This window comes from Acanthochromis polyacanthus, chromosome 1 (genome assembly GCF_021347895.1).
Source record: "Acanthochromis polyacanthus isolate Apoly-LR-REF ecotype Palm Island chromosome 1, KAUST_Apoly_ChrSc, whole genome shotgun sequence".
Taxonomy (NCBI): Eukaryota; Metazoa; Chordata; class Actinopteri; family Pomacentridae; genus Acanthochromis; species Acanthochromis polyacanthus.
In genome coordinates this window covers 49,350,517-49,361,588 of record NC_067113.1, presented here as the reverse complement: position 1 = coordinate 49,361,588, position 11,072 = coordinate 49,350,517, and the positions used below count along the sequence as shown (strand labels likewise).

Here is an 11,072-nt window from a genome sequence, read left to right as displayed (position 1 = left end):
TTGATTAAAAATCCTTCCATAATTATTTATATTAATTATGGACATGAGGCGTCTTATCAGGATGCATTTTTAGAAACTGATTATCACTTTTTAAATTCTAAAATCTATCTATCCATCTGTCTATCTATCTGTAGACTTATTTTCAGTGTCTGTATATGTGGCTTACAGTAGTTAGATTCAAAACAAACCTTTTTATTGCATTTTTTTATTAAAAATAAATTAAAAATCCATCACTAACGTGTAACACTGCAATTTTAAACAAATTTGCATGAGTATTTTCAGGAAAATTCTGCTGTTAGTATTGTTAGTATGTAGTTTGACTATATATTTTTACATCGTTCAATATGTTTGTGTGGAATTTAATATCATTACATTCAAATTTTAACCTTTTTTGCTCAATCTTATTAAAATTGTCAATAATTACTGATATTGATTGACATGAGACGTGATATCCTGTTTTGTTTTGCTTTGTGTTTTACACTTATTGTCCGTATTTGTAGTTAGTGTCTGGTATTAGAGTATAATCAGATTATTTAGGTGAACTTGACTCCACTGAGTTCAGCTTAAGCAGGCCTGATGTCTAAACTACAGATCGGTGTCGCTCCCAAGCGGCCAGCAGCGGCGTTGCAGCTTCACTCAGTTAACTTTCGGTTTCCAATCATCAGAAATGAAACCCAACTTCCCCTCCTCCTCTCAACCCACAGCAGCTGCGGTCAGCCAGCCTGTCTGTCGGCCTGGTGGAAGCAGGGATCCGCAGTCTGAGCTCCATGGAGGCCACAATCCTCAAGATCATCTGCGCCAACCAGGGCGCGGTGGGGACCGACGACCTGATGTACAACCTGTTTCCAGGGGACTCCTCCAACGTGTCGCAGGTCATCTGCAACCAGGAAAAGTTCGTTCTGTGCTGCCCGAACGGACAGCCGACGGTGGTGGTCCGGACCCGGCTGAGGCTGTGCAGAGTGAAGGGGTGTCCTGGAGGCTGCAGGGGTTTACACCTGTGCCAGTTCTACCTGTTCAAAGGCTCCTGTGGCTTCGCTCTGCTCAGGTAAAGTCCTAGCAGTAAGGTCTTCTGACCAGGACCTGACTGCTGCCGTTGCACAGGAAGGTTAAAATAGTCTGTAAAACATTTGAAATTGTAAAAACCATGTCTTTATACTGTAATTTAAAGTTATTTTAAGCATAAATGAGCTACCACAGATTGTTTTGGTGGTTTAGCTGGAAATTTAATGTGGTTTAAAGGCCTTGTCATGGTGCGTTCAAGTACGAATGGGAAATTTCCTTTCCAGTGTGACTCTCGCATGTCTCCCAGTCATTGTGTTTTTATTGTGTTTCACAGTCAGCTGGTTTATTTTTACATCACTTAGCTTGTAGTTTTAAATGTGTTTTATAACAAAATTAAACTTTGACCTGCAGTTTTGTTAGAAAACTGACCTGGAACAAACACGGACGACGTCAGTTTGAGCAGTTTTCAGTTGGAATAAAACTCAGAAAAATTAGATATGTTCTTTTGAATGAGAAAAGAGAAAAAATAATGCAAAAGTGAGTCACAGTTTGATCCACAATGACTTCTGATGTGAGTTTTAGCAACATTTTAAGGAATAAAAGTAATAATATCGAGTTAAGCTCAAACGTCTTCTCTATATTTGTTATGGTGAATAAACAGTCAAACGTACAACCTGCGAGTCACCGTGTTGTTTATTTTGTAACATCTGGGTTTTGATTTTGAGGGCAGTCCTTATTGTTTGTTTCTAAGCAGGCAGTGTCTGTGTTCAGTTGTGACTAACACCAGATAATTTGGGTGTGTTCCCTGAATCACCAGCAGCTGTTAACCGACTGATAAAGTAAACATGACCTGTCTACAGGCAAAGCAAGGTGTCACTGAGAGAAGTCATTTTACATTCCATCACTGGTTTAAAATAGTTCAGTCAGCCTGTGCTGTCATAAGTGAACAGGCATTTATATGTGCAAAGACAGGAGGTATGTGCAGGTGAGTCAGTGATTGAGTAGCCCGATGGCCTGTGGATAGAAACAGTTTTTTAGTCTGGTGGTCCTTGCTTTCACACTCATGCAGCGACAGTGGAGGCATGGCTGTACTGTCTAAAAATATAACATGTACTTATACTTCAGGATGTGAGGCATCCCTGTAAATAATTGGTTTGGATCTAAAATAAACAGTTTTTAAAATATAGCTTTCAAAAATAAAATACGTGTTTTCTTAGCTCAGCTTTAAAGAGATTGAGCCCTTAGAGAAAAACTCTATTTGTTGCCATTTTTATGTCAGTGTGAATCGATTATGTTGAAGTCAATCTGTCGCCATTTGTTCATCCGAAACCTGGTGGGCACATCCTGTTCTCTTGAACCCTGTTCTGGTTGCTAATTGTTTGTTTGTTTGTTTGTCTGTTTGTCTGTCCATGAATCACTTTAAAGTCATTCTGTTGATCTTCATCTGCCACCAAACGTATGGACTTTCCATTCTTTACTTCTTCTGCAGCTCTCTCCACATGCTGAAGAGAAGTTGAAGTCCTGTCTGCCTTCCACTTGTCTCAAAATCTAAATTCAACAGCATTTTGGCTATAAAATGAAAAAAAAAAAAAATACGATGTCATTATTTACCAGTAATCATATGTGGGAGTCAGTGGCTCAGCTTCACCCACTGCCACCTTTTTAACTGAAGTGCATCATCCAAGCACTTTAGAGCTGCACTACAGTTCAAAAGTTTGGCCTTGGTTTTCCATGAAAACTCACACTTTTATTCATGTACTAACATAATTGCACAAGAGTTTTCTAATCATCAGTTAGCCTTTCACTACCATTAGCTAACACAATGTAGCATTAGAGCACAGAAGTGATGGTTGCTGGAAATGTTCCTCTGTACCCCTATGGAGATACTCTATTAAAAATCAGATGTTTCCAGCTAGAAGACTCATTTACCACATTAACAATGTCTAGACTGGATTTCCAATTAGTTTAATGTCATCTTCATTGAAAAAAAGTCCTTCTTTCAAAAACAAGGACATTTCAAATTGACCCCAAATTTTTGAACGGTAGGCTAAATGTAAAAGTGGTGTCAGGGTAATGTCACTGCTGAACAAAATGTGTCTGAAACCTCAAAACCATAACATTTTTAAACAACAAATACAGTTGTATTTATGAATGCAACTCCATATCCATTCAAGAATGTGTAATTTTCGAGAATTGTAATGTTGTTATGAAACATTATGGAGGAATTTCTTTCATTTCTGTGCAGCTGGTTGTGATGAGTGACGGTCTTGTCTGAATCGTGTGAATTCTTTGGCAACAGGAGAGGCTGCAACTTCTCCCATGAGCTGAACTCTGACCACAACCAGAGGATACTGAGGGAAAATGAGCTGGAGAGTCTGACCCTGGAGGAGCTTCGAACGCTGCTGCTACAGAGCGACAACACACTGCTGCCTGCTGTAAGTCTGGAAACACGCAACCACAGCATTTTTTTCTGTTATCGTTTCTTTTGTCATCTCTTTTTTATGTATCTTCACTCTCTACACTTGGTCTTACGGCAGTAAACTTTAACCTTACGCCCTTTCTTATTCCCTGACACTTTATCAAAATATATTAGCTCATGCTATTAACAATTTTCTGCCAGACAAAATGCCAATATTGGCCATTATATTCAGTCTGCCACTAAAAGAAACAACTGCCGTCTTAGTTCAGCCTTCAGACAAGCAGTAAGAATAGATGAGTATTGATGTTGAACTCCGACTGCGTTTTGAAGTGTTACATCATGTAGAAACCAGGTTTTATCCACTTCAGCCTGTTGTGCACCAGTTAGAGAGAATGTTTGGGGTTTGTTTATGCAGCCATACTTTGCGTTTTCTAATGCATTTAAGTGAAACTAGAGCTCCAGACTCACTTTTATTTACTGGTGGCACTGGTGCAATCAAAAAAAAAAGATTCAAATGATGCATCAAACAAACACTTTTATAGGAGAGTGCTCAAAGCCTGATGAAGAAAACGTGATTAACGAATAAAGTTGATAACCACCGAGATCTCTAATTGGGGTTTTATGTTTGCTTGATCCGGTTAACTCAAAGAAAGCCTGGGTATGTTAAGTTTGCTTAGTAGTAAATCTCCCAGATGAGAACTGATGTCACACTCTTAACAAAATGTAATATCTTATAGAAACCAGGTTTTACCCACATTAGCCTGTTATGATAGCCTAGCCGCGCTAGACCCATGTTCTGAATTCTGAAGGCACAAGGGTCTGGGGCCGCTCAACAGGGAGGGAGGCGGGCTAAAAGGTTGTCTTTCAAATCACTCTGCAGCAATTGGGTAGGTATACAACCAATCAGCGCAACGAATAGGCTGACGGAGTTCCTAGAGCACAGGCGGATTGTGGCTAAGTCCCATTAGCTTCCCAACCAGCGGAGCTAACTGGTATATTAAGGATTTGCCATATCCCGTCGGCATAAGTCCAAATACGTCTTTCTTTTCAATGAAACACTTCAGTGCCGTCCTTTGTTTATCTTTCAAGTTGAATTTTAGCTTCAAATCTTTAAGGGCTGTGGCCAAAGCCGAGTCGAAAGATAACTGTTTATTGTGCGCCGGTTGTTTCTGTCAGAAATGTCACGCCTCTGTCGTCACTTAGTTACGCCCGCCTTCTGACTCTACACTTCATGGTGATTCGTCCGGCCAGTTTTAGGAGAATCCAGCCTCGAGCCTTATGGAGGGTAACTAGACCCACCCTGGCAGAGAATTAAATTCATTGCCGTGGGTTGTCTAGCACGGCTAGGCTACTGTTATGAGCCAGTTAGCAGCCAAACTTTGTATTTTCTAATGCATTTCAGTGAAACCAAGGCTCCAACCAAACTTCCTAACAGTTAGCACTGGTGCAACCACCGAAAAGAGTCAAACAATTCGGCAAACTACTACTTTTATTGGAGCTTGATAAAGAAAACCTGGTTAAAGTTGATGAAGACCGTTGTGTTACCCGTCAACTCCGATTGGGGTTTTAGGTCTTGTTGAGCCAGTTAAGTCAAAGAAAGCCTGGCTATGTTGAACTTGTGTCACATTAAATCCCTCATATAAGCGGTGAAATGTTACCTCAGACAGTGTCCAGGTTTTTTCAATTCTGTATTGTAACTATCTTTCCTCCTTGTCTCTTCCTCACTGCGTCAGGTCTGCTATGATTACAACAACGGTCATGGAGAGTTTGGTCGCTGTCAGGAAGGAGATGCCTGCAAACGACTCCACATCTGTGAGAAATCCTTCAGGAGTGAGTGCATCTGCTACAGGAACCATGATTTCAATGCTCCACAGCCACTACGAACCCTGCAGGAAAAAGGCATCCCAGACACCCTGTTTCAGTCCCTGAAGGCTGCCTACGTGAATAAAAAGGCTCTGAGGTTCTCTGACAACACTGATGGAAGAGGAAGAGGTGGCAATAGAAGGGGCAGGGGCAGAGGAACCCCTGGCAACCAACCAAGGGAGACACGAGCCGCTTCCCTCAGCGACATCCTCAAAAACATCGACACCTTGGATCTGTACGGCGCTGATGAATCGTCCGATGGCGAGGCATCCATCGCGAGTAGTGAAGGCAGCAGGCACAATGAACATCTGAATAAAACTTCTGCAGCTTTCAGAGGAAGAGGTGGCAACCGGGGCAACCGGGGCAACCGGGGCAACCGGGGCAACCGAGGCAACCGGGGCAACTCTCACCCCATACCAAAAACCTGCTCCACCAGTGACCTCTTCGCTGCTGCCGACGCCGAAACTGTAAATGCCAGTGATGCTCCGAACAGACGACCAAGGCCTGTTAGAGGTAAAATATGTCAGCTGATTTCAACGAACTGCTCTCCATTTGTGTAGAATGTAAAATAAAACTCATACTTTTGTTTCTTCCAGATAAAACTGAGATCTGCATGTTCTTTGTCAAAGGACACTGCATCCATGAGGGTGAGAAACCAATCACGGATCACAGATCATTATGTGAAATAACACTGAAAGTTCTTTTGTGTGTTTATTTGACATCAGTTTGACCATTAATCTTTGTTGTGTGTTCTCAGATCGTTGTTTCAAAGCTCATGACAAGATGCCGTACAGATGGGAGGTGAAGGAGGGCGACCAGTGGAACGCCATGCCTGAGAACGAGATGATTGAGAAGGATTACTGTGATCCCAAAAACACGTACAGGTACTTTGATTTTCACCAAACTCAACACCTCAAGGTTTTTACTGTGACATATTTCCGTAGTAGACCTAAAATAAACATGAACTTAATCATCATATACACAGCAGAAGCACAGTGATACCTTTAGTAATGAGATTCTGTTGACAAATCGCAGCATTTCTGCTTTTAATTCTGCATAGTAAAGGATTTAGCACTGTGTTTCTTTAAAGCTGAAGAAACCACAAGAGGAAGATCATAAGGAGTGATTCTGAAAAACCAGAAACACCTTAGCTGTTAGTCCCTGATGTCTCTGAAAACATTCGATCCTACGGCTTCCTAAATGCTTCCGATTCCAAGCTTCAAACTAAGATAACCCTGTAAACCTTGATGTGTAAAATCAAAGTGTTTTTGTAAATTGCTGGTTAACACAGAGAAAAGAGTAAGCGTTAGCTGAAAGGGATGATTTTGTTGCCACACTAAAATGCAAATGTTTCTGTGGTGTTCCAGGAAGCTAAACTCTGGATTTAACCCAATACGTGACTTTCTTTTGGATCCTGTAAACTCCAAAACTTCCCGGCGGGTTTCATGATATGTTATCCAGCAGTGAAAAATTTGATTACTAGAAGGGTTTTTTTCTTTTCAGTGAAGTTGATTATGTTATTAATAGATTCCTGATTTGTTGTCTTTAGTACCACCAGCCAAGTTGTGCATTTCGACACGATGACCTGTGGACCGAACAAAGTGCGACGCCTCTCCACCGTGAACTCTTTGCTTCAGCCGACTTACATCCTCACCACTGAGTGGCTTTGGTACTGGCAGGATGAGTACGGAAAATGGAACCAGTACGCTTCAGATGTGAGTAACTCCAGACAACGTTACACTTTTCTGGTGTGGATGCTCGAAAAATGCCAGGAATTCTGAAACATATGGTCCACCACAAATTCAAACCCAAAATCTAACCAGTTTCAGGGCTCTGAAAAGGGCCCCCGCACTCCAGAATCGACATTTTTATAGAAACAAAGGATCAAACTCAGCAGTTGAGCTCACCAAAGCATTTTAGAGCTTTTCAGCTTTTGTGTTTTGGTTGCTTAGCTAGCCGCTTTATCAATTTTGTTCAGTATTACAGCTCATTAGCATTGATTGAAACTGGCAGCCTTTTTTCAATTAAAAGAACTTAAAACTACATTACACACTGCGTGTTGAACACCAAACAAAGTTAGGTACTAGCTGGTTAAAATAGTGGCATATTTAACACCTGTAAAGCTAGTGTTGCTAACAGACTGCTGGAGACTGCAGCTGTTTGCTAACATGTTCATCACATCAGCTTTTAAAGGTCCCATACTGAGCTTCTATCCAGCAAATTAATGGAAGTTGAATGTCCACAGAATGTGTAATTTAATTTTTTCTGAGCAGTAGGCTATACCACAAAGAGGGTTCATTTTGCCATGACAGCATAACTTCTGGTTTTAGTTCTGTTCTAATGGGCTGTTTTAGTGTCTGTAGCTTTAAATGTAGCCGAGTTGTTGCGGTCCCTGCCTCCTTCAGGAAGAAGACTCTCTCTGTTGTTATTATTTTGCATGAAAATATTGCAAATTTCTTTGGTGAATTAGTCAGAAAATTTCAGGAGCGTCTTCATTTTGCTCTGCGTTTCCATGCAGAACTGGATTGTTGATTAACACACAGAGAAGAGGTTAAACATGAGTTGAAAGGTTATTTTTCGAAGCTGCAGTAAAATGCAAATGTTTGTGGGTTGTTCAAGCAAGATAATGTATTGATAAAAAACCAGTAGACTTCTTACAGCAAACAGTTGTAAAATCCGTAGATTAGCGGCTCTGAAGTGACTGCTGGTTAATTTGTAGTTTCAAAGAGCTGCGTTTCAGTGACTGTTTGATACTTATTTCCTTGTCTGACGACAGAAATAGAAAAATATGCAACTGAAAATAGCTTTTTTTAAAAAAGGATTTCAGGACAAACAAATCACAATACAGCTGGATTTTTAACCAAATTGGTGCTTTAATATTTCTGTCATTTTTGTCATTTGTTGCTCTGCCAACAAGGAGCGAAAAAATAACAGTAAATTCTAAATATAGTAAATTTCTATAGATTTGCTCATGACATTGGGCAGTATTTTCATCATCTCAGTTCTAAAATGCTGAATTGATGCTCTGCTATCTCCTCTCTGAACAGTGGTCAGTCAGCCTTGGGATTTCTGCTCATTCTGACACGATCAAAGTTTGAAGTCTTTGCCCTCTGCAGCGCCACGTCACAAAACTTGTGCAACGCTGAAAAATAGCAGTGCCAGTTAGAAAACCGGCATGGAAATCCAGCTGCAGCAGCCCAGAGTTTGGCTGAAGATATGCTCCCTGACAGCACGTCTCTGCTAGCAAACCTCGTGGAGCTGATTTGGGCTAAAAATGGCCATCGCACTTCTGTTGCCGTGACATTTTAGAAGCCTCACCGCAAATCTAAAAGCTGCTGCAGTGACCGCTGTTTTTGTACTCAGTCTGATAAATGCTGCTCATGATTTTAAAAAAAAAGACAGTCAGAGATTTATTTAAAAATGAAACTGATAAAGTGATGCAGTGCTCAGCTATGTGGCTGTGGTTTATGTGGACAGTTTTAAACACATTAGACACTGAAATGTGGCTGAACTTCCCACTCGCGGTCCACTAAACCTGCAATGAACTGACTACTGTATGAGTTTACATAACGCTGTGCTTCTGTATATTCTCTTTTATCTGGTTTATCTTTCCTTTTTCTCTGATGTATTCTCTTGCTAAAGCTGGTACTAAACATACAGCTCTTCATTACAGTTATAATCTTATTTTTTACACTTTTACATCCATACAAAAACATCCAACCGAGGCACCACACAGCTCAGACATCTCTGAGGAGAGATTAGCAGCTGATTGCTGCCAGATTGGACAAGTTTGAATTAGTCGTGCTCATATTCGACTGTTGGATGAAACAAAAGTTTGAAGATTCAGCTCTCAAATTCTTGTTTATCTTTTGCCCCTCTGGTTTACATTTTCCAAGAGAACATTACATGAAGTTACATCTTTCAGACCTTTAGTGAGCATAAAATTCTGAATAAAAGACGCTAATTGTCGGATATACGTCCCTCTTAATCTGATCTGGGAACAGACGGCAGATCCTCATATTTTAGTCAAATTAGTTCAAGTACTGAATTTTCAGGGTGCACTTTTAAATTTGGTAATCCTGCTCCCAACTGAGAGCTCTAAATTCACCATGTTAGAATATTTAGGCCTAAAATAAGTTTAAAAAAAAAAAACTTAACCAAGGAAAAATTAGACGTTAACATCCCACTGTTTTCAGTATCAGATCTACTTTAAAGGTCCCATTTTGTGGTAATTTTTTTAACAAATTAAAGTCCCAGAATAGGTTTTTAAATCTTTCAACAGTTGAAAAGATGGTTTCATTATGACTATACAACTCGCTGGATAACATGTAGTCTGAATTGATTGCATTTCAGTCACTATTTAGTATTTATTTTGTTGTCTGACAACAAAAACAGAAAATATGGAAATGAAAACAGCTTTTTTTGAGAATTCAGTTGTATTCAAACACAGAGAGCCGGAGAGAAGCTAACAGATGTAAACATCAACTAAATGTAGGTGAAAACCCAGTTATACACCCAGTCCTTGTTTATTAGTTTCAAATTGGTCTTCTGACCATCTCTGAATGTCCTTCATGTTTACAGCTTCCACAGAGCTATGACCTGTGGATGTACAGTCAAAGCTAATGGTAATGTTAGCCACATTAGCCACACAGCATGCTAGCACAAAGGATTCTGCTATTGCGTTGGTGACATATTTATCAAAAATCAAAGTAATCCACTGGATCTTCAGCTCCTCAGATGCTGGGAGTGCATGAAGACTCCTGTGTTTACTCTTGCAAACAACAGCAGAACATTTGATGGTTTTTGCTCGTAGCAGGGACATTTTAGAGTTAGCAGAAGCAGCTCTAGAAAGTAAACAAACCTGGTGGGTTCGCTGCTCTTTCTAATAGTGGTTTTTGGTTTATTACTGTTATTCTTAGCTCAATAACTTTTGGTTTCTTAGTTAAAACATAGAAGTGTGGTAAAATTCTTGTAACGTTGGGAGCCTAGCTAGTTTTTGGAGCCTTAAGGAGAGACGTCTTCATATTTTAGCAACTTTTACTTTACACCTCTGAGTTTATAACAACCACAAAACACAATAAAAATAGTGAAAACTAAACATGTCTTGGTCCAGTGGAGTGCTGACTTCTGAAATGATAAAAATTGTCTTCAGCAACGGAGTTTGTCTGTCAATGGTTCATTTCTTGCAAGAAAGGTCAAGCAGGTCAACAGAGCATCCCGGTCTGGAGAAGAAAAGTGACAAATATAAGGAAATGCACAGAACCCTGAAAGAAAGAAAGGAGGAGAAAGGGAAAGGGGAAGGATGGGTTGAGGACTAGCAGGTGTTCACTAATGCATACTTTTGTGAGCTGGCCTTGTGAGATATCATCCCTGTCTCCTCAAAACTATGATGCCCCAAAACGGAGCAGAATATTGTAACCGTGGCTACGTCCTTGAGTGGTGTAGATAGGAGATTAAAGCTGTTTCGGTTACATCTGCAAAAACTCTTCTACAGGATGAACTATGCTGGTCAGTAATTTTCCATTACGATCTATTTTCACCATATGGGACCTTTAATTCTGCAAAACCTTTACAGTTTACCATCTCTTGACTAAAACCGACAGGCAGCAGTCAGTCAATTATGCTACTAAACTGGTTGCCTGAATGTTAACAACATTTGGCAGATTTTGTTTCCTTCAAACAGTTCAAGGCTGTTTTACATATTTTATAGTTATTTCCCTAAGCTAAGCTACCAGCTCAAGGGAAACAGCGGCTTTTACTTATTTTCAGGTTCTGCTGGTGATAATAC

The 11,072-nt window shown here is 40.2% G+C and overlaps 1 protein-coding gene across 4 annotated transcripts in view; it reads left to right on the top strand.

The window, feature by feature from the left end:
• The first annotated feature begins 655 nt into the window (after positions 1–655).
• si:ch73-252i11.1 (uncharacterized protein LOC553517 homolog) overlaps positions 656–11,072 on the top strand; it is a 28,891-nt gene continuing 18,474 nt past the window's right edge. For 2 of the 4 annotated variants that reach the window (XM_022189342.2, XM_022189341.2), the window contains exons 1-6: positions 667–1,045; positions 3,302–3,437; positions 5,155–5,797; positions 5,881–5,931; positions 6,042–6,168; positions 6,834–6,999. In XM_022189342.2, the coding sequence (XP_022045034.2) occupies positions 768–1,045; positions 3,302–3,437; positions 5,155–5,797; positions 5,881–5,931; positions 6,042–6,168; positions 6,834–6,999 (1,401 nt within the window). In that variant the 5' untranslated portion in view covers positions 667–767. Of the gene's footprint in view, positions 1,046–3,301; positions 3,438–5,154; positions 5,798–5,880; positions 5,932–6,041; positions 6,169–6,833; positions 7,000–11,072 lie in introns of all 4 variants that reach the window. The other 2 variants (XM_051953614.1, XM_051953617.1) reach the window with 2 other exon arrangements.